At 38.1% G+C, this 23,550-nt stretch overlaps 2 protein-coding genes across 3 annotated transcripts in view; one reads left to right on the plus strand and one right to left on the minus strand.

Annotated features, from left to right (window-relative positions):
* Nucleotides 1-73: 73 nt before the first annotated feature.
* LOC134673668 (FERM domain-containing protein 8) lies at nucleotides 74-14,462 on the plus strand. The gene is made up of 11 exons (XM_063531680.1): nucleotides 74-352; nucleotides 434-651; nucleotides 829-954; nucleotides 1,663-1,902; nucleotides 2,115-2,280; nucleotides 3,025-3,186; nucleotides 7,017-7,202; nucleotides 11,071-11,200; nucleotides 12,100-12,240; nucleotides 13,314-13,431; nucleotides 13,915-14,462. Exons 1-11 carry the CDS (start codon nucleotides 222-224, stop codon nucleotides 14,097-14,099), a joined length of 1,803 nt encoding a protein of 600 aa, XP_063387750.1. The 5' UTR covers nucleotides 74-221; the 3' UTR covers nucleotides 14,100-14,462.
* Nucleotides 14,463-14,794: 332 nt separating this feature from the next.
* The window catches only part of LOC134673661 (dynein regulatory complex subunit 7), a 189,016-nt gene continuing 180,260 nt past the window's right edge, over nucleotides 14,795-23,550 (minus strand). Inside the window, exons 8-15 of one of the 2 annotated variants that reach the window (XM_063531671.1) lie at nucleotides 23,192-23,301; nucleotides 21,346-21,493; nucleotides 19,286-19,562; nucleotides 17,626-17,712; nucleotides 16,869-17,003; nucleotides 16,484-16,693; nucleotides 16,092-16,183; nucleotides 14,795-15,452 (exon numbers count right to left, since the gene is read on the minus strand). In XM_063531671.1, the coding sequence (XP_063387741.1) occupies nucleotides 15,296-15,452; nucleotides 16,092-16,183; nucleotides 16,484-16,693; nucleotides 16,869-17,003; nucleotides 17,626-17,712; nucleotides 19,286-19,562; nucleotides 21,346-21,493; nucleotides 23,192-23,301 (1,216 nt within the window). In that variant the 3' untranslated portion in view covers nucleotides 14,795-15,295. The remainder of the gene's footprint in view (nucleotides 15,453-16,091; nucleotides 16,184-16,483; nucleotides 16,694-16,868; nucleotides 17,004-17,625; nucleotides 17,713-19,285; nucleotides 19,563-21,345; nucleotides 21,494-23,191; nucleotides 23,302-23,550) is intronic. The other variant, XM_063531670.1, reaches the window with a different exon arrangement.

The raw sequence follows: 23,550 nt of genomic DNA on the forward strand, positions 1-23,550 counted from the left end.
GAAGAAAATAATTTGACTTACGATTAATCAGATAAACGAACTGAGCGAAACAATTTTACGCTGGTAACATTAGTTAAGGCGCGAATACCGATCGATAATTTCAATAACAAACGAATGTACCAAAGGAATATTAAATAAAACACAGTATACAGTTATATTTAGTTCATAGAATATACAATTACAATAATGCCTCTGTAATAATAAAATAACATCAACCGTAAATGGAACATCAATCTGATATGGGGGCATACGGAGAGAATCCTAATGTTCAGAATTCCGGAAACTATATTACAATAATTCCCGTGGAATACTCAAGAAGGGGATATCCGATGCAAGCGGAATATCAGTACAAGTAAGAGCCAATAAAAAATACCACTTCTTTTACATTTTTCATAAGACACGGGAAATAAATAATTCTGCCATTTTTTTTCAGCGAATTTAGGTCGCGAGAAGAATACTACAGCGTTCAGAGCCAGAAGCTACAAGCTGAAGTAAACGCACACCTATACTCTGTATCCCAGAGGCTTCCTCATTTATCATACAGTCCTTTGGGTCGCCACAGTGAGTGGGACAAACATGACCCTCATAAGCCACTGCAACCCGATTCCAAAGAGAGTAACAGTTCCGACTCACTGGAGAAAAGTGTTATGGGTACGTTATTGTATTAGCAAATAACCGCGAGTTAAGTAATTAATGGAACGAAGAATGATTTAAAAGCTAATTGACGTTTTTACTCAATGTGCTACTTACTATTAAAAAAAAAAACATTTTGGATATCACTTCAGTCGGAGTATTTTTTTAAAAAGTAAGTACTTACTTTTTTTACAGGATCAAACTTAAGCAGCTGTTCGAATCAGACTGGGTCGAGCAGTATAGCCGCGGGATCCTTTAGCACAACGGAACCCATAACGAGTGGAGGCAGTTCGTCAAGCGCAATCTCACCTCCACTTCCAGGTATAGAAAAAAAAACAGGTTCCTTCTACATTAGTATGTTTGGCATATCCTAATACTTAATAAATGTAAGCATATAACAATATAAATTACATAGGTACACACGCAAATATTTCTTTTTGTAAGGACACTAAATAGGTACACTATTTGTACTGTAGGTACCGTACCTAATACTTACGAGCAGCACCTTAAGCCTACCTAAATGTTCTAGAGTTCTAGACCCGATGTGTTCTTTGTCCTAGTTTCCTCTTGGATGAGGGTCGAGACCACATGAGGTATTTTGTGCACCAAGGCTCTCCTAATACTTAATAACCCTGGCAGGCCATCTTTACAATGTCCACCCAGCGGGTGCCATGCCAAGCATACTTAATGCGCTTTTTAAAGTCATCCGACTCCCGTCTGGCCACGTGTCCAAAGTAGTTAAGGATCCGGGTTTTCTCTATAATCCTGTATGGTTCGGAAACCTGGATTCTGAAAGCGACCTACTCGAGTGCTGGAGTAAAATAGACGTGTATGAGATGTGTTGTTGGCGCAAAATGTTGGGGATTCCCTGGAGCGCCGAACTAAAGCGTCAATTATATCTACTTTAACAGACTTTAGGTCAGCATGGAAGCCCGATAATTCTCGCAAAAAAAGAAAGATAAATATGGTCACAGCAAAAACAAATAAAGGCTAAACCATGATACTCCAAAAAAAAAATTCTTCCTCCAGGATCATCAGGCAGCACAACCTCCTCCTCCACCGTATCCTCAAACCCGGTGACGTGCGTGTACCTCATGTCCCGCATCGCGATCATGGTGGAGATGAGTTCAGAGGAGGTGCCTTCGTGTGTCACCGCGTCGCGGTTCCTGAACGCTGTGCTGGCGACGGAAGAGCTGGGCATGACGCAAGCGAGTACGAGGAGTTTGGCGGCGAGCGTGTTTGCGCTGTGGATGTGCAGTCCGCTATTAGGTAAGAATCTAAATATGAGCAATGGTTGTAGTGTGTCCAAGTGTTTTTTTGCATCTTGATCTATAAAAAAATCTCCGGAAAGTGTCGCTAAGTATGAACATGAAAGAAATCTAGATAGATATTGGGATAAAAACCTGAACATCATTAACTGGACTTCATTATCAAGGAGCTTCTATTTATTTTTTATGTCTATACTAAAACCGTTTTTCCAGAAATCCAATTGAAGCCTCACCACTGTCCCTGGAGGTTATGGGCCAGCTGGCAAAAGCTCCTGCAGCGCTACGGCCACGGCTCCGAATCACGCCGCAGCAAAGACCAGCCAGTTCTCAGGCTTCAGCGAAATGTGTTCTTTCCGAAGCATTTGGAGGAAGGGATCAAGTTAGTGTTGGTGTATTTTGGACTTTCTAGTTCTTTGGAGTTGAAGTTAAACAAACTATACCTACTAGATGAAGGTCTTGCTTTTCCCTGCTGCATGATTTATTCAGGGAAGACGTAGCCGCTTCTGCTATCCTGGTAAACATTTTTGCTAGCTTAATGCAGGGGAATGATGTATCTGTATGTGGCTCACCGTGACTCATATTTGGAAAAGGCCATTTGCGCCTATTAGTGCCACTCACACTAGCGTTTCCCGAGCGTCGGCATCTAGTCCACTCTATGACTGCTGCTCGACGCAACGTTAACGCAACTGCGCTGCGACGTCATTTTACATAGCGCTGACTAGATGCCGACGCTCAAAAGACGCTAGTGTGGGTGGCACACTTATGCACGATCTTTTTCGCTTACACATTCTAGAAATAAAGTAAGGTGAAATGACAAACCTTCATATTTTACTATAATAATAATTTACTATAATATTCTACTATAATCTAAATCAATATTGATTTTGTTTGGAAGACTGGTAAATACAGTTTAAGTAGATATGGCTCATAATTACAATTTTATTTTTTCTTTCTGCGGTTATTATGTATGTTAACATTATATACCTACTCATTAATGAACCTCCAGGTCTGTTTCTTAAGTATGTTACGTACACTACATTGTACTAAAAATCCATTTGTATTATGTGACTGTTTGTGTTCTAAATAAATCAAAAAAAAAAAAAATATATTTTATATTTTTCAGAGATTCCCGTATCCAAGAGTTGCTGTACGAAGAAGCGCGTCATAACGTGGTGACAGGCCGGTACCCGCTCGAAAGCGCGCAGGCAGTCATGCTGGGAGGGTTGCAGGCGCGCATTCAGCTCGGGCCCTACGACCCGCATACACACACCGCCAACTTTTTCAGGTGATAGCCAGTTTTCAGATATAATAAACGTTATAGGGCTTTCCTTGTCACATATGTGCATACGGGTTGTTTCCAGAATCAATCGGTGACATCAAGGAAGGGCACATTTATTTATCGCCGTAGGAAGACAACATTCATCTGCACATTCTAGGCCACATTTTTTGAACCAAAATCTTACCAAAATGGCCCCTTGATTGCTGTAGAAATTAATATTGACTGGATATAATACGTGAAACTTCTATCTCTAACGGTGTAACTTTTCACCAAATTTTTCATAAGTCCTATTTGTCAGTAGAATTTCAACAAAACTGAGAAATTACCTAATTAAAGAACCGTGTTGCCACTGTGTCTCCGCTTGCAGATGAATTGGCGATTGGATACGAATCGCCCGTCGTTCTGATGAGTGGGACAACGCTATGCGCGTATCATAGGGGTCAATTTCTGGTTATTAAAATCGCGGGTTAGCATCAGATAATACTTACCATTTTTTTTTTTTACACAAAGAAGCCACACTTTCACACCGGGTTCCATATGAATTCACTGATTAATTTGTTTTTAGAGTACACTTAAAAATACCTAAAGGCTCAAATTACTACTCCCGTGCCCTGTCCGGAATCTACTTTTGAGCATAATGAAAAATCCTACGAAAAATTCTACATTAGTATCACTAATTTAGTGTCAAATACTTAAACTAGATGATATTTACTATCACTGAGCACATACACTATTAACTTCATTGTGGTAAATAACTCGTGATCGAAGTTTAAATTTTGTCCGAGCGCGCGAGTAAAATTTCGTCAGCAAAACTCAAAGGGCTCTGACAGCCGACGTCTGTATCTGAACCGCCTCGTGTCCCGCCTCACCTGTACTGGCAGTATTCGGCTATTTCTCAAAGCAAGCGGATGTACGTCAAGCCGCGGCGTGTTCGAGCAAATCGCATAAGTATTTCGGAATCCGGGTGGGCGACAATTTTTTTTGTAATTTCGATGCCCCTTATAAATTTTATTTCCTACATAGCTTTTCAATAACAATTGTCATATTTAGGAGCCCTTTATGTATCTTTATGTAAGCGATAACATAACAATTTGGTTAAACACGATTTAAGTTTTTGGCGAATTTTTTTATTACGAATTCTAATTTCCGTGCCCTAATTCCCATGGAATATTTACCTAAAACAGCTGATTAAGTGGCACGGGAATTAGAAAGTATTACATTTATTGTCAACAAATTTTTAATTGGGGGCACTGTAAGTTAATTGGCAATGTTTACGTCATATTATTATTACATATATATATATTGGCATTGAATATATATTATATGTAATAATAATATGACGTATATCTTTCTATTTTACATTTAAGGAAATCTCAAAGAATGCACAAAAATCTATGAACAGTTTTTTAGTATAAGTACTATAGTACATACTTACAGGGTGGACCCGAATAACCCGGGCAATTTTAATAAGTAAGGTAAGGTGGGGTAAGACGACACTGGGGTAAGACTATCACTTGTATGGAATCCTCGTACTGTTAGTCTTGCGCCACCTTACCTTATTCATTGATCGTATTATAACATTAAAATATTATATAAACATAAAACTATTTTTGGAATTATTACATATTATAATACCCGTACTTAAGGTTACATGAAACAAAATGAATCAAATTTACAATGTTTTTTTTTGTAAATTTGACTGCTGACAGCGTAAGCCGTATAAAGTTTAAATATCTGGGAGACCGAGCTTTGCTCGGAAAACATATACCTACCTAAAAACTCAAAAATGCGCGTTTTCCCAGAGACACCTAGCTAGATCGATTTTTCATCCCAGAAAACGCCCATATATGATCAAATTTTATCGAAATCATTAGAGCTGTTTCCGAGATCCCCGAAATATATACAAGAATTGCTCGTTTAATAGATTAGTTGTTATAAATTAGCTTTTCTAATAGGTACAAGAAAAATTAAATATATCCTATTCTTACTATATTATAAATGCGAAAGTATCTCTGTCTGTCTGTCTGTTATCTCGTCACGCTTAAACCGCTGAAACAATATCATCTTGATAATACATATTTGGCATGGAGATAGTTTGGGGCCTGAAGAAGGACAAAGGATCTGGGGGCACGGCAGTGCCGCCGCCAAGTCGAGCAAAACAAAGTGGCACGGCCGTAACATCAAATCTCAATAACATTCTATCTAAATAACATTTAATTTGAGCATGTAGTCTAAGAATTAATACACTTTAAAATCCCTTAGTTTTGTCACGGGCACAATCACTCTCAATCAATATTATTTTAAGGTACTTCTAGCATACCCACATGTTCCAAATTTGAAACGTAATTAGGTTTTAGCTTTTTAAGCCAATAAAAATCTAATAATACTGCAATATTAGTCATGTTCTAAAGATAACTGCATAATTAAGATTGTAATCCTATAGAAATATATGCGATAACAACGTTACCTTTTAGTTCTTACAATTATTAGGGAAAGTAAAGGTACACTAAGATGGACGATGTGAGTATGAATAAAGATGTATTATGATATGTATATACATAGTATCAGTATGGTATGGGTATGATTACCCGAAAAGAAGGACAGCCTACAAAAAGAGATGGGATCCTATCAAAAATAATTCATGTAAAAAGATGCAAATCTCGCAACGCAGTTCTTCTACTCTACTACATAAAAGTTTTGGGATGTAATGTGAAACCAAGTCGGTTATTTTAGTCAGTGCCAGGGGGTATTTTTTTAGCAAGTTTTTTTTTAGGAAGATTATGATATTTTTGAGAAATTACTTAACCAACCTACACTTTGAAGATTTTCCCGTAGGGCAGGGACACCCCGTATACCTATGTGTAAAGTAAGGCGGGGTAAGACTAACTTAGTATATTTTGATCGGGGCAAGACTAACAGTATGAGGATTCCATACAAGTGATAGTCTTACCCCGGTGATAGTCTTACCCCGGTGATAGTCTTACCCCACCTTACCTCATATGTGTTCAAACAATTTTTTGGGTTATTAATTTATGAAGGCAGCATATTCGATTTCTTCAGATTAACTTACACAATAACTTCTTCTCACTGTGCCCCTATTTCCTATAAGACCATATACCAGATCATACACCTTGTACCTATCTACATGCAGATACATAATGACACTTTTTAATGAATAGTTTTGTATGTAAAGGCGGACAAGTTTACGAAACTACTCAAAGTATTGTTTTGAAATATGTACATTTTACTAAGAAAGAGAGATTAGTTGTCATTAAAATAAAGGAAAGGATTAGTCAAATACGTAGTTTTTAGTGTAACATACTTTCGTAGATTTGTCGTTCGAAACTAAAATTAAAGATGGTAAATATGTCCGATACCACTTCAGTATGTTTGCAGTATATTATTGTAGATTAAAATATACATAAATAATAGTTTTAAGTACCAAAATAAGTTCAGAAAACAATTCCCGTGCCGTGTTTTAATTTTCGTCCTAGTAAAATCTAATTTCCATGGACAGACTAATTCCCGTGCCCTGACCAAAATTTAAAATTTAAATAACTTTTATAGTTTTATGAATATTTTTATCCCATAAGAAAATTAATATTTATTATATTTTTTATCAAATTCTCAGCATATTTTTTTTTGTGTAATGTTGGTATTTCAAAATTCCATGGGAATTAGACAAAAATGCTCGTTTGGTGAAATTGACCCATAGCATCATCCAGGTCGCGCATCGCAGCGACGAGTAATTAGCAATTAGCATCCAATGTAATAATCTTAGATAATGTTAAGTAATACCACTAAACTAGCTTAAATTTATAAGCAACTGTCTCCAGGGAACATCAAGACAAATATCTGCCTAAGCACGCGCGCTCCGGGCGGTGGGCGCAACTGTTACCAGCTGGCCGCAAGGGCAGCCCCGAGGCCAAGCTGCTCGAGCAGGCCCAGCGGCCACCGGCGGCGCCGCCGAGGAAGCTGCGACACAAATATTTGGCACACTGTCGCACTACGCCAACATATGGGTAAATGTTTTTAGTGTTTTTCTAAACGTTACGAATTGTCTCGAGTTCTGTGAGTGGTCCCTAACTTTTATTTATTGGACCCTTACAATTTTTGATCCCAGTTTAAAATGATTTCAAGCTAAAATGAACAATACCACCACGAACCCAAAGATTTTTACCTCTATTCCTAACTTTTTAAAGTTTGGAACCACAAAGAACTAAGTGGTCCTTCGAACCGGATATAATTTCAAGTTGCTTTGCTAAAGTCTGACTTGAACAAAGTGAGGAAGAGTCCATAGCCATATGATGATATTAATGATGACATTTCCACATTTTGTCACTGTAAAGACCATACAGAGATACCACTTTGTTTCTTCTTGAAAAGTCTCCTGCGCTGCACTACGTTGTATTCTTTAATTGGGTAGGTAAAGTTTTTTGAAGTTAGGCAAATTAAATTTTTTACCGATAGTATTTATTATAGCGATCACGGAAATGCAGCTCTTTTATTTTTATTTCATTTTATTGATTAAATATAATTTTTTAAATGATCGATATGACGTTTGTGAGATGGAATGGCAGATCCGAGTAATTAATTCCTTTGCCGTAGTAAATGGGACGAGATAGAAAAAAAATCGATGTCAACTGTCAGTGTCACTTAGCTCGCATTCCCGAAAAATAACGGACAAGCCTCATGTTACCTTGCGAATTGCTATTAATGTTATCATTAAGATTTTCGACGACCTCAGCACGACCCACGGACTTCTGATTCCCCACGACATCTGCGCGTATTTGGACAAAGATTGAATTTACTTTCGATAACTTGGCACTGCATAATAAAATTATTGGACAACGTTTTCTTCCCCACCCCTACACGACGGCCCCTACGCTGACCCTTGGACAGAGTTTTGCAAGAAAAATAAGCGAGTTCATACGAGATTGCGAGCAGATTCTACAAATTTGAAATTATTATCATAACAGTGATAAGCACAATGCCGTTGAATTAGAGGAGCAATGGCCGTACAGGAGCACGTATCCGTGAAATACATAAAACTTTCTTCACTTGTGTTTTGATTTTTATTATTAAATTGCCATGAGCTGTTAAGTTCGTAAACAAGAAATCGTTCTAATTTTTTCTAACAATTTCAACCATCTGTTAGTTTTGTGTGGTTATCCTCATTTTATGAATGTTGTTCTTATTTTCAGGTGGATGTAAACATTCATTGGCGGTATTATACTGATGGCTAATTAGAACCATTGAGCCATGACATACTTCCTTGCAGTGTTATTCGGCTAAGCCTCGAGCATCCTGTGAATCTGAAGGATATAATTATTTCCATAAAAAAGAGCAATCGAATTAGGACCAAGATATCCCGAGAATCTAAAGACATTTTATAAAAAATGCAATAAAATGAAAATGGGAGACTCTCTTATTTTAACAATGTTACAAGATCATGACAATGTTATGGTCTATACTTATTAAAATTTTAAAACCAACATGTCTTTATCTTTGACTTGAAAATGTACAAATGATTTGGGTTAAGTTTTATGAAATGCAACTTATGCTAAAAATCTATTATTATTATATGTCAAATTATCGTGAACTCGATGTTGCTTAAGGCGTATCCAGATTAGTCAATTTTTCGCCAATCTGATTAAATTGCCCGATCGAATCGGGACGTACGGACGCAAACGCCAATTTGGCTCGCCGAATTCAACCGCCGATAATGACTGATAAAATGAGGTGCGGACACAAGAACACCAATTTGTGAGGCTAGTATTTTCGTTATGGGGCATTTTTTCAATTTAAATGGCTCTAATATCACCATAAATCTAAAATTGGAGATTGACGCCAATTTCATTTCTGATCAAATCGACCGATTTGATCAGTCCCGTCTGGATACCGCTTTAGCACCGCGAAAGGGCGCTGCGCGGCGCGCGCGGATTGACGCATGCGCGTACCGTATGCTTAGTATCTATGGTAATATAATTTTAAAAAATATGCAAATAAAAGGCGGCAAAGTTTATTCGTTGTGCAATACTCAATAAGTTACCGCTTGTTATTTTAATACTCGTAATAAACAAAATGAGTTCAAGTGACGAAAACGACCTGGAATAGACGGCACACCGCCTCATTTGAAAGCAGAAGCAAACTTAATAATGAATAACTAGCTTCCTGCTAAGTCCAGGGACAAATACAACAGGACTTACGACATGCTCATGCTGTGTAAGGACACAAGAAGGACAGCCAAAACGCAAGAAACACCTACTCTGAAAGTGGTTTTTAGCGTATTTCTGTGACCAAGTGAAAACTAAAAAGCCATCTACATTTAATATAAACTAAGAATATGCGTTGTTTTTTTAATTGTATTCGCGTCACTTTACCCCTATTAAATACGCTTTACTACATTGAATTTGTTTTATTTCCTCACATAATTTGAGAATAGTGCTTACTATGTACACCTCAATGGAAGCATAGATATAGTATTTTTGCGAGTTGATACACTTGCTACTTGTGTATAGTGGCAAATGTATTAAACCCGCAATCAACACTAATCAATATGTAAACAGGCCCCAACGTGAAGCACATTTACCCTACAGACATACTTATCCATATTGACCATATTTGAACCTCTCAACTCTCTTCAAGGGCACGCCACACAGCGTGATTCTATATACTGTTGTAATGTTAATGCTTAAGGATAATAATTTGTGGATTTATAAAATAAAACGAAACGAAATTTAGGTACTGGATTTATATTATATTATTTTGGATTTATATTATAAGTTTTCTAAAGTACAGTCGCCATCAGATATATTGGTGCAGCTAGGATGCTCATAAATATCTGAACACGCCTCTATTATCAGGGCGTGCGTGTTCAGATATTGTGAACACCTTGCCGAGCCCATATATAATAGCCAATAACGACCTAGTTATAAGACTTACAATCTTAATCATTAATTCATTATGTATGTATAATACAACAATCACGTTTATATAGTCCTCACAAACGTATAAGTTACCATTTTGGCCAATATATCTTCAAAGCTTGGCACCGAATCGCTGTTAAAGACTTTGGTGTGCTCAAATACGCTGAATTTGGAATGTAACGTCTGTACTGTCTTGTAGACGGAACGACGCACTTTGAGTTCATCTCTGTAATATTCTATTTCCATTCGAACGTTTCCGGGATCGTCTCCATCTATTGTGTTGATACTGAGATCCAAAATGACTCGTGTAGCAGTCCAAGAGTCGTGGTGAAGGCGTTAATGAAAATGTTCTCCAAGAAGCAGTGCCAAGTAGTCGAAAGCAATCGTTATCATTATCAAAATATCCGTGTTGAGCGTGCTAGGGACGTTAAAAATACTTATTCTAGAAATCACACAGACATCCAATTACAAGAAAACACAAATGTTTCGTCCGACCATTATTTTCCAATTATTTGCAAGTTATTTTCCAAGAATGACACTGACAGTTGACATCGATTTTTTTTCTATCTCGTCCCATTTACTACGGCAAAGGAATTAATTACTCGAATCTGCCATTTCACCTCACAAACGTCATATCGATCATTTAAAAAATTATATTTAATCAATAAAATAATATAAAAATAAAAGAGCTGCATTTCCGTGATCGCTATAATGAATACTATTGGGAAAAAATATAATTTGCCTATCTTCAAAAAACTTTACCTACCCAATTCAGTGTTATTGAAATTGATATTAATACTAGCCATTATAATTATACTGTGTAGGTATTCATCGTGGGCCTACCGTGTCACGTTCGACGTGTAGCCTCCCTGTTACACTTAGGTACAAATTTACAAGTGCGACAGAGAGACAACACGTCTAACGAGCTTTGCGGTAGACCCTCAGTTAATTATTACGACAGGGCGGCGTTTTTCCAAGGGCAGATAGAGCAGCCGGTCCGCAGTCTCACGAGCTTACTCACACACGAAGACATCCCAGTCCTGGTGGCCGTCAACGCTAATGGCGTCTACGTTATTGACGACACGGAGAGTGTAAGTTAACGTGTCTTCCAAGGTCAATAAAACCACAAATCACTTACCTATAATATAAGAGAGTCGCCTACACGACCGTAGTGAGTGACCGCAATTAAATAACAAATATGTGTCAACAAATATAGGATTGTGAAATATGTATCAACAAAAATAGGATTGTGAAATATGTATTCAACAAAAATAGGATTGTGAAATATTTATCAACAAAAATAGGATTGTGAAATATGTATCAACAAAAATAGGATTGTGAAATATGTATCAACAAAAATAGGATTGTGAAATATGTATCAACAAAAATAGGATTGTGAAATATGTATCAACAAAAATAGGATTGTGAAATATGTATCGACAAAAATAGGATTGTGAAATATGTATCAACAAAAATAGGATTGTGAAATATGTATCAACAAAAATAGGATTGTGAAATATGTATCAACAAAAATAGGATTGTGAAATATGTATCAACAAAAATAGAATTGTGAAATATTTATCAACAAAAATAGGACTGAAATGTGCTCATTGTGCTCACACTGCTGTGTGCCTCTTAACATAGTATACAAGGAAAGAAAAACAACTTTTAAAATAGACCTCGTATACTTTTGAATCCGGCACATCTTCCAAAATTTTGTAACTGACAAGAGGGACGTCGCAATACGAGAGAAACGATAGGATAGATATATCTCTTATCGTGTGTCATGTATTGCGTAGTCCCTCTTGTCAGTTACTAAATTAAAGGTGTAACAAGCTCTTAACCTCTAGCCGCCCAGAGACCTATAAAAAGGTCTCCTGTTTCATTCTAATTTGAACTTTGTGTTGACTAAATCAAAGTTTCATTTTGCTTGGCAAGGTTTGACGTATGGGCCGCTAGAGGTAAATATTGTGTGTGGTGATATTCCCAGACGGTGCTCCTAGGCCTTCTCTATGAGGAGCTGTCCTGGGACATCGGGCTGCCGTCCGACGACAACGAGGATTGCCTCCCGTGCCTCTTTCTGCAGTTCATGGTCGTGGAGAATGGGCTCAGGGTTTCTAAGATATTACAGGTATGAATCATAAAAACCGGCCAAGTGCGAGTCGGACTCGCGCACGAATGGTTCCGTAACATTACGCAAAAAACGTCAAAAAAATCACGTTTGTTGTATGGGAGCCCCAATATTTATTTTATTTTGTTTTTAGTATTTGTTGTTACCTATAGCGGCAACAGAAATACATCATCTGTCTAGCTATCACGGTTCTCAAGTTAGGTACAGCCCGGTGACAGACAGACGGACAGACAGATAGCGGAGTCTTAGTAATAGGGTCCCTTTTTTACGGGCTTTGGGTACGGAACCCTAAAAAATCATTGACTTGAAATTCATTATTAACGAATAATTAATTAATAAAATGCATGACGATAACTTATAGGATAGCAAATGCCTGAGTTGCGTCAGTCCTGTGCGTGTGAATGAAAAGTAGCGTTGTGTTGGTACTTAGTCTTTTAAGGTCCTTTTTAGGGTACCGTAGGTACCTACTCAAAGAGTAAAAACGGGACCCTATTACTAAGACTCCACTCTGTCTGTCTGTCTGTCTGTCACCAAGATGTATCACATGAACCGTGATAGTTGAAATTTTCACAGATGATGTATTTCTGTTGTTCCTATAACAACAAATACTAAAAAGTATGGAACCATCGGTGGGCGAGTCTGATTCGCGTCCAGTTTTTTATTTATATCACGTTGGTCGCAAATAATCGCTGGTGGCCTAGCGGTAAGAGCGTGCGACTTTCAATCCGGAGGTCGCGGGTTCAAACCCCGGCTCGTACCAATGAGTTTTTCGGAACTTATGTACGAAATTTCATTTCATATTTGCCAGTCGCTTTTCGGTGAAGGAAAACATCGTGAGGAAACCGGACTAATCCCAATAAGGCCTAGTTTCCCCTCTGGGTTGGAAGGTCAGATGGCAGTCGCTTTCATAAAAACTAGTGCCTACGTCAAATCATGGGATTAGTTGTCAAGCGGACCCCAGGCTCCCATGAGTCGTGGCAAAATGCCGGGAAAACGCGAGGAGGAAGAAGAAGTTGGTCGCAAATAATCATATCGACATCCATTCAATCTAGGTATTTCTATTCCAATTCCAGGTGTTTTCGAAACAGGCGATAATGATGGACACGTTAATAGAACACTTCGCAGGCGAGTACCGCAAACGACTCGGCCAGGAGACACCCAGCGATCACGCCAACTACGAATATCATTCTGGTAAAACCTTGTCATATTTATTTTTACACTTCTTTTCATAATTTGGAGCCAAGATCCGTGATGGTACGTGATGTTACGTGGTGTTACTCCACAAATGCATGCTTAGCTATTCAAATCCTATGAAATCCAGTAACCCAGGACCAGGAGTAAGAGTCGTTTTGACAGTTCTAAAAAAGAAAAGAAACTGATTTGACTAGTAGGAGAATAAAATAATTTTAATAATAATTTTACAAAAACGTACTGATTTAATTCTCTTTGGTTGTTACCTTACCTTAAATTCCGACGTTTCAGCTTAAATTCTGCGGTCATGGTAATTTAAAGTATAAACAATGAAATTATATCGCGGTAGACCCTTTTTGTAATTTTTTTTTTCTCCAGCCTACTTTGGTGTCCCACTGCTGGGCAAAGGCCTGCCCTCGTTTTCTCTACTCGACCCTGTCATGTGTCTTTGTACAAAACGCGACTTTACCCTAATTGTTCCAGACTCCGGCAGCATATCCCTCCCCCCACTGTCCCGTCCGGACTCCCCGCAGCGGCGCCTCGCCAACAAGCTGTCCCGCCTCGCGCTCGCCACGCACGACGGCCGCGGCAACCTGCTGGGCGGCGCCGGCGACTGGAACACCGGCTTCCACCACCCCATGCCCTCCTGGATACTGCCCAAGCACTAGTCTCACCTACTAAGTTGAACAAAGTGGGTGGATCAACTTTTTTTTTATTCTATCCCGCCAGCCAGGCGACAATAGAAGCATAGTTTGATTGAAAAAAATATGGAGTTAACTCTATGTTCTACTAATATGTTGACTCATTATGAACAGGGCTTATAATTGCCTTAAAAATGTATGTTTGATTAGAGAAACCAGGGTTTGAAAAGTTACCCAGGAGACCATAATATTAACGAGTGACAAGAAAAAGTTGGTTCACTCAAGTCGTTTAGGAGAAGGCGAAGGGTTATAGAATACTTTATTTAAATAGACATAAAACTTTAATATGTAGGTACTTGTAATATGAATCTCAATAAAAATTATAAAATATTTAACATTCCTTTAATTCACAATAATTAACGCAATTTAACAATATTTTACTATACCTAGAATAGCTGGAAAATGAGATCTAGACACGAAGTCAATATTTATCAATATTTAATAACAGCAAATGTAGTTGCTAGCACCGGTCTATAAATGACATAAAATTAAATAACATTAAATAGCTAAAGAAAACAATAACGATACTATAATAGTTGATTGTTTTTTACAAGGGGGCAAAATTTGACTTGGTTGGACGACCTAGGTACAGTCGCCATCAGATATATCGGAGCGGCCAAGGTATTCACAAAATCTGAACACGCACTCTAACGCCCTGACAATAGAGGCGTGTTCAGATGATTGTGAGCACCTTGGCCGCTCCGATATATCTGATGGCGACTGTACCGCATATATATTTTTTTTACTTTTTCTTAATCAGGACACGATACTGAATATGCCCTTAAACCGATCCCCATATCCTGTACGCAGCAGCAACTCCAAGTAGTCTTAAGTTACCTGGCCTTACCACCTGTCGGCCTAGCCAAGGTGTCAATCGCTATCGCTTCGACAATGAAACGCTTTGTGTCTCTAGTCTCTATCACTCTTTGATATTAGTGCGACAGTGACAGTTGCGTTTCGATCGCTAGGAAGTGTAAGCGATTAGCATGTTGGCTACGCGGCCTGGTTGCTTGGTTTGGATCTGGCAGGTGGGGCTCAGGCCTATAACCGCGAAAATCGAAGTTCGCAAACGGGCATTTTTCTCTGTCACTCTAATTACGCCTTCATTGGAGTAAAAGAGAAAGATCCCCGCAATTTGCGAATTTCGGTTTTGGCGGTAGCCCCTACTTGATTCCGTGATGGTGTCTGATGCGGTTGAACTCCTTGAGCAGGGGATGCTTGTCCAGGTAGTCCATGAGCGCCTTATACCTGGGCGCGGAGAGATCCTGGTGACGGGTCAGCCGCACCTCTAGGGTGTGCAGTTGGAACGCTAGCTCGGCGCTGGGGAATAGAAATATACATAAATACATAAATTTAAATATAAATATTATAAGGACGTTCTTTACATAAATTGACTAAGTCCCACGGTTAGCTTAAGGCTTGTGTTGTGGGTACTCGGACAACGATAAATATAATATACAAACACTTAAATACATAGAAAACATCCATGCCTCGGGGACAAATATCTGTGCTTATTACACAAATAAATGCCCTTACCGGGATTCGAACTCAGAACCATCGGCTTCACAGGCAGGGTCACAACCCAGCAGGCCAGACCGGCCGTCGTATATCCTATAGTAGCTACTTAATGAGAATTATATGTCTTAATGGAACTGACGTTTTAGCATAAAACCAGACATAGGTAAACCAGATACATCTGATAACTTACCCCCTTATTCATAAACGTTTACTAAAGTTGACAAGCCGATAATAATCGTTTGTCCCTTTCCGACGTATTGGATGGAAAGGGACAAACGATTATTATCGGCTTATTAACTTTAGTAAACGTTTATGAAGGGGGTTAGTATATGGGCAATCGATTGGACCAGACATATTCGATAACTTAGTACTTACCTATATGGGCAATCGAACTGGATGTAAAAAAAAGTTTTGTATTAACCAAGACAAGTCGCAACTTACCTAGCCGCGAAATACTTGGCTTCCTTTTCTGGAGTAAGAATGTACTGATTCGCCAAGTACCACAACCTCTTCTCCTTGTATTCCGAGTTCATCTGCAAAGCGACATGTTTGTCATTTAAGTTCCCAGCTAAATTGATTGTTCAATACTTAGGTACGCTATAGAATTTCCAATTTAGCAAGAACCCTCAATTGGGTAACAATCCCGTGTGGGGACTGTACTTCTGAGTTTGTAATAGGAAAGGCTTGTAAAAAAAGACATGTAGGCAGAGGTATCAGGTTCATGATAGAGGAGGCTAAAGTCAAAGCTAGAGTTTTGCTAGAAAACAAACAAACAACATATATTCGCTACATAGTAGCAAGCAATCGACAGAACTAAATGCAATGAAACCCACCGCTTCAAACCGCTCATGGACCAAGAGCTGTCGCTGTAGTTGCTTCGCCTTGAAGTCATTAATACACTGTTCCCTTATGAGTGTGGCTTCCTTAATAGTCAGTGGCTGTCCGCCGCCGTGGCCCGAGCCGAACATGCGAGCCAAGTATGGAGCTAGGGGGTCTATTTCGGCCTCCTTTTCGCGTTCTGATACTTCAGCTTTTCTAATTTCCTGATGGGTAGGAAAATAATTTGATAGTGTAATATCATCATTTTGTACGCGCATAATTTTGTAGGGCATACCTAAAGCGATCCATTTTTATCCGAGGCAATTTATTGATCCATAAATAAATAAATAATGTACAAGATAATGTTTGATGTTTTCCCCTAAAGCAATAAAAACATACTTCGTCCATCCACGCCTTCCTAGCGGCATCGTTCCTCTCCGTGTCGAAGAGCGCAACCACCAGCTCTGGCTCTGTCAGCTCTTTGTGCCGCTGCTGCAGGTAGCTGATGATGTCCGCCTCCCGGTCCCTGATGGCCTTAAAGGTAAAGATAGTTATTAGGGCTGATTTAGACGGCGAATGGCGGCGACGGTGACATGCGAGATGCGATTTTAATTACATTGCGGACTGTTGGCTACGTTCAATTCAACCGACAGATCAAAACTGCTATGTAATAAAACTCGCATGCGAGTTCGCGCATTGTCTAAATGAGTCCTTATTCAAGTAGGCATATTACAATGCGCTAATGAACGTCAAATAAAGCTACACCGGCTCCAACCCGTACACCTCTGCCTCGAGAAGATTTAAAGGGGCCCATAAATTTTACCAGTTCGCCGAACGATAACAGCCTTTCAGTTGTTAAGAGCTGTCAAATTTTGCTTCTAACTGACAGGCCTATATCGTCCGGCGGACTGATAATCAGTGGGCCCCTTAAGTCCCCCCTCAAGTGCAGGAGAGTATCCCAATATGGGGCCGGCAACAAACCTGGCGGGACACATCTTTTTAAAACATTATATCTTATAATTAAGTAAGTAAGAGTAAATGAGAAAAAATACAATTTAAATTACTAGATCATGCAATTACATACAGTGGGTATTTTTCTTTATAGAAATTTGATTTTAAAATATATGTGTTAAATCATAAAATGCCTCAATCTTACCTTGCGCGCGTTTTCCTCGTATTTTATGTTCTCGCAGAGGGTCAAGTAAACGAAGAGGGGGCGGGGCGGTTTGCCGATAGGATCTGACTGAGGAAAAAAACAGAATCAGAATACGTTCAGGGGGGCTATACCCGAAAACCGAAATTGGCAAATTGCGGGATTTTTCTCTTTTACTCCAATGAAGGCTTAATTAGAGTGACAGAGAAATATGCACGCATTTTCAAACTTCGATTTTCGCGGTTATAGCCCTGTTTTCACTTCTCGACGAGAGGTGAAAAAGACAGAACATTTTTATTCAACATCACATGAAATGGCAGAGTAAACAGATAGTGTAACACATTATATTACAGATAAACCTTAAATTTAGACTCATAATAACTAAGAAATTGGGTTGCACATCTAAGTGTTAAATAGGAGCTTGCCTCAACATAATGTTGCAGTGTATTTACTACAACGCTGGTTCTCAGGCAGACCCTGATGAATCCCATGATATATTCCCATACAACCATTTCCAGTCGCCGTTACGACACGGTGTAGACACATCTTGCGTCAACACCGTCTGTTATATTATCCTTAACTCGTTGTTAGTCAAAACAGATTAAAAACACTTTGATATCGCGCAGATTGTTAAAAATATATTAAACAGACATGAAGATAAGATAAAAATATAAAAAAATGGTTTATTCAAAAAATAGTTTATGAAAAACAAGGTCAATGGCATCAGCTACTAAAAAATATTGGGCTCTCTTAACACTAAGTAGGATTAGCAACTTGCTAGGTACCTATTAAACGCGATCGGAAATGTAATGCGTCCCGTCCACCAGCATGTGTATCCGTAGGACAAGGCACAAATTCAAACCCATCCAACATTTCTTCGGTCTCAATGATGGTGCAGCCCTATCTATAGTTCATTTTTTTAGCATTAGAAATAAGGTAAACAATCTTGATGTGTCTTTTAATTGAAAAACACATTTTAAAAATAAGTTATGGCAAATATGTAACAATTATGAATCTAATACAATCATTTATATTCTTCTGCTTTCATAAGTAATAGTTTTTGATTTTTAAAAAGCGTTTTTCAATTAAAAGACATGTCAAGATCGCGTACCTTCTTGCAAGTTCTTTCTAATGCTAAAAAAAAACGAACTATACCTAACCCGTCTACCTCAACTCTGCACTAGCGCTATCTTTTTGTTGTTGCTCATTCTGATTTTTTCTATAATTTTACATTTTTGATAAATAAATTCTTGTGTAAAGTATCTTTAACCTCATATAAAATTAGTAATTTTGTATTATTTATTTCAAGCCTAATAAGCTGCTGGGCTCTTGTGCCCTCTACAGGGCAATCGAAATTAATACAACCTATTAATATTAACTTGACAATGATACTGCAAAGTGTTGTGAATAACGCTTACTTTTAGGCTTAAAAACTCGAGCCCTCAAGACTCGTAAGTCTTGAAGACTCGACTATATTTGAGAATTGTATTTATTTATTTTATGAGTATGGATGTAAGAAATTTTGCCGTCTTTGAGGCGTTAATTAAGCCTCGAGAGTCTCAAGGGTTCGAGTATTTAAGCCTCGAAATGAGCGTTATTCACAAACACTACACTGCAAGCTTAAAATGGGGTTCCCATACGTTATTTGATCATCAAAACTTACTATGTATCCTGTTGTCTTCTCCGGATAGTACAAGATCTTGCCACCAGTCTCAGCCAGGTTGGACTTCAGGTATTTCCTCGTGTTATTCGTGACGAAGTTGTACGCGTAATGGTTGAGAAGTTCGATGGTATTTTCTGGGACCTGGAAGATCCTTCTCCAGATATCTTTTTCCGCTGGAAGGCTGTTGTTGCGAGCATAATCGTCTGTGACCGACTTTAGTTGACGCTTAGGTTCAGCTTTGGTGCCTTCTGTGTATACTGTTAGACGAGATTCTAGACTGAAATATAAGAAGGAAAAGGTGGACATGTTAGAAAAGTACCTACCTAAAAGGTAAACATCGGAGTTACATGAGTAGCTATCGGAGTTAGGTACCTACATGATCTGTAACACTGTATATACAGTGAAACCTGGTTAATTGGCACCTGGATAAATGGAAAACCTCAATAATTGCAACCAAAAGTCCGGTCCCGGTCCCTTGAGACCAAAAGGCCTCTATAATTGAAATTTTGGAACCTCTATAATTGCAATTTAGATTTTAGTGCTTTTCGTAATTTTGCCTCTGTAATTGACCACATCGCAACTTGAGACCTCTATAATTGACACTGTGCTAAAAACATCTGTTATTTTGCTCTTGTTTTTACCTCTATTATTGAAACGAGTCTTACTTATTACTTCTGTAATTGAAATAATGTACCTAGTTGTAGACAGCAGAAACAATATTTTAATAGCAATGATCACTTTATTTATATCTCCATCCAGAATTCAATTTATTTATTGGGTATCTATCACAGCCTGTAATAGTTTAAATCAATAAAAAACAAAGTATGCTTTTTACATTCTAATAAAACTTTCTTCTACAATTCAAGGGATTTTTTTAAACCCAAATGATAAGAAAATAAAGTGGTAAAATTAATGTAGTGTAAAAGTGCAAGTATCGACACAAGCAATATATAGACCAGAAACCCAGAACGTAAGCGTGTAAATCTACTTTAAATGGTTCTTTGCACCTCCATAAAAGAAATTTGTCAGAACGCAACCTCTATTAATGAAAACCTCTATAATTGACACAACTATTTTTTGAACCTCGTTAATTGACACGACCTGCTTAAATGAAAAACCTGGTTAATTGACAAAAACTGGCCGGTCCCTTGAGATTGCAATTATCCAGGTTCCACTGTAATTGTAACATCCCCATACTGTATCAATGCAAATAAATAATTTCTGATTCTGATTCTGGTTAACACACTTGCATATAGTCTTTTATTTATTTGTGTTTTATTTCTAATTTGAAGCGAGAAGGCTTTTCATGCAATATTATTGTCCAATGTCTATATCTAAAAAAATATGACATAGAAGATGATTTTTCTTGAACTTACACGACACACTTGACCAGACCGTCTTTTCCACTGCCTGTTTATTAAGTTATATTTTACACTAGTTTGATTCATTTATAAAATAACCTCAGATACTGATACTTTAGCCCAGTCAGTACTTTAGCAGGATCTAGTGTCACAACTCAAGACAGGTCGTCGTGTGTACATGTATAAGGGTAGTCGTTTTGAAGTACGGTCAGCATCAGAAGTTGCCAAGCGGGCGAGGTGTTCAAAATTATCTTGACGCTATTACGCGCTCTTATTTTCTTAACAATAAAGTCGCGCCAAGATCATTTTTGAACACCTCGCCCGCTTAGCTATTTTAACTATTACCTACTATAACTTAGTTACCTATTACTTACTTACTTACTTGGTGGTCGCGATGACCCAAAATGAGTCTTGGCCTTCAACACAAGAGCACGCCACTTTGATCGGTCCAGAGCGGTATTCCGCCAGTTTTCGCTGACGCCGAGCTCACGGAGATCTTTGCCTCCACTCTATCTGCCCAACGGTATTTAGGATGACCAACAGGACGGCGTCCAGTTGGTCGACTCAAGTAGGCCCTTTTCGTTGCACATCCTTTCGAGGTGGCCAATTGCTATAACTAGGTATTAATATAACTATTGCTGCTGACTGTAGCACACATTGTTTTATAAGTTATATTTATGTCGATTAACCAAAACTTACTAATCTTCTCGTTTAGTATAGTACTCGCCGAAGGTTACGGGAGTGCATTCGATTTTGGTGAGGTGGTCCACGCGCGCGTAGTAATTGAACTCCAGGGTCCGGCGGCATTCTATCGAGGTCGGCGGGGCGTCGAAAGCATACTCGTGATCTAAATAAAATTGATGTGAAAAGATAAGGTAAAATTCAAATTCAAGTGTCCATTACCTTTTTAGAAATTAATCTTTTACAGGAATTACATAATGTCTAATACCTGCCTACCTAAGGGTCTCCCCTGATATATCGACGCGCGACGCGATAGGAAAAAGCTTTATGTCCACGCAATAAGAGCGAAAAAGTCGTCGCACGGTGGGCTGAAAATCGGCCTCCATAGAAATAGAAACCGAAGTCTTAAATTTGAACTTTTTTTTAATGGAATAGCTTTTGTTAGGTTTTATTATGTCCCAAAATTAATCTTAGCTAATTTGGTTGGAAAAATAATTAATTATATTTTTTTTTCAAAATCTTTGTATGGCGCGTATCAGAAAAAACGAGTTTTCTCCGAAAATAAAAAGTTAACCGTAATATCCTGACAGATGATTTTAAAACCAATTATTCTTGATTTTTCCACATAATTAGAATTTTCCTACGGAGTGCACTTTTTAAAAAAAAATCGATATATATATTTTTTTTTATTATTATTATTTTTTTTATACGGTTATACTCGTTATTTTGACTACAAAAAATGAATTTGAGTTTGATCGAACCAATAACTTACGCGTAGTGAATTTTTGTTCTAAGCAAGTTTTTTATTTTTATTTTTTATTAAATAAGTGCACACGGTAGAAAAGTTCGCGTTATGTCAAAATATCATTAATAATTGGTACTTAAATCATCTGCAAGGATATTACGGTATACCTTTAATTTTTGAAAAAAAATCCGTTTTACTCGTACGCTCCATACATTTGCTTAGAACAAAAATTCACTACGCGTAAGTTATTGGTTCGATCAAACTCAAATTCATTTTTTGTAGTCAAAATAACGAGTATAACCGTATTAAAATAAAAAAATAAGATAATAAAAATAAAAAATATATATCGATTTTTTTAAAAAAAAGTGCACCCCGTAGGAAAATTCTAATTATGTGGAAAAATCAAGAATAATTGGTTTTAAAATCATCTGTCAGGATATTACGGTTAACTTTTTATTTTCGCAGAAAACTCGTTTTTTCTGATACGCGCCATACAAAGATTTTGAAAAAAAAATATAATTAATTATTTTTCCAACCAAATTAGCTAAGATTAATTTTGGGACATAATAAAACCTAACAAAAGCTATTCCAATAAAAAAAAGTTCAAATTTAAGACTTCGGTTTCTATTTCTATGGAGGCCGATTTTCAGCCCACCGTGCGTCGTTCGGCTCGGCTCGCATCGGCCGGCGCCTGCCGACGCGTCGACGGCTTTTTCGCTCTTATTGCGTGGACATAAAGCTTTTTCCTATCGGCTTTTGCCGAATGCGCGTCGATATATCAGGGAAGACCCTAACTGTACGTCAAGATCAGAGTTCAAGGGCGGATTTGCCCTAAGGCCCAGCAGGCCGGAGCCTAGAGCGGCAAGATCTATAAATATGTGGGTGCTGAGGAAGAGGCGGCTAGTAGTTACTACAGGAGCTGGGGCCTAGGGCGGCCATCACTGCAAATCCGCCACTGTCAGAGTGGTCAACTATATATGTACCTACTAACTTTTGAAAAAATGAGCTAAAGTTAGAAAATACAGCTAATCGCGTGAATTTGAGAGAGCACATAGCGGTTAAACGTTTCCAAAATATCTATTAATTGCTACTCTTGTTTCGGTTTACAATAAAACTTACAGATTAAATATTCTCTTCTTCCGTTGCCAAACTTTTCATGTGTGACTTTGTTTACGTAGTCTATCTTAACGAACTCCATTAAGTCGGCTCGATGTTCAAAATACTCGTAGCTAAAACACAAATTATACCTACTAAGCAAAAAACATAACACATTTTACAAAATAAGCCGAAAGCCTTTCTAGCCGAGTGAAAGAAGGCTAACAAAGAGAGTGTATAAAGGGAGAAGTAGAAGTGGGAGTTGGAATGGGTAGACCTCGGCAGACTTTCTCTCAGATCGGGGAAATACTGAAGAAAGGCCAGGTCAAGAACACCCTAAGCCGGCGAGCGTGTATGAGGAATGTTATGAAAGTGAAGGAAGC

Source organism: Cydia fagiglandana, chromosome 18 (assembly GCF_963556715.1).
Source record: "Cydia fagiglandana chromosome 18, ilCydFagi1.1, whole genome shotgun sequence".
Lineage (NCBI taxonomy): Eukaryota > Metazoa > Arthropoda > Insecta > Lepidoptera > Tortricidae > Cydia > Cydia fagiglandana.

What these genes read in the sequence shown, in the direction of transcription:
- LOC134673668 (XM_063531680.1), top strand. Translation starts at nt 222, where the DNA reads ATGGAACATCAATCTGATATGGGGGCATACGGAGAGAATCCTAATGTT. An exon ending in ACTGGAGAAAAGTGTTATGG is followed by an intron (nt 652 to 828) that starts GTACGTTATTGT and finishes CTTTTTTTACAG; the next exon opens with GATCAAACTTAAGCAGCTGT. An exon ending in TTATTGACGACACGGAGAGT is followed by an intron (nt 11,201 to 12,099) that starts GTAAGTTAACGT and finishes TGATATTCCCAG; the next exon opens with ACGGTGCTCCTAGGCCTTCT.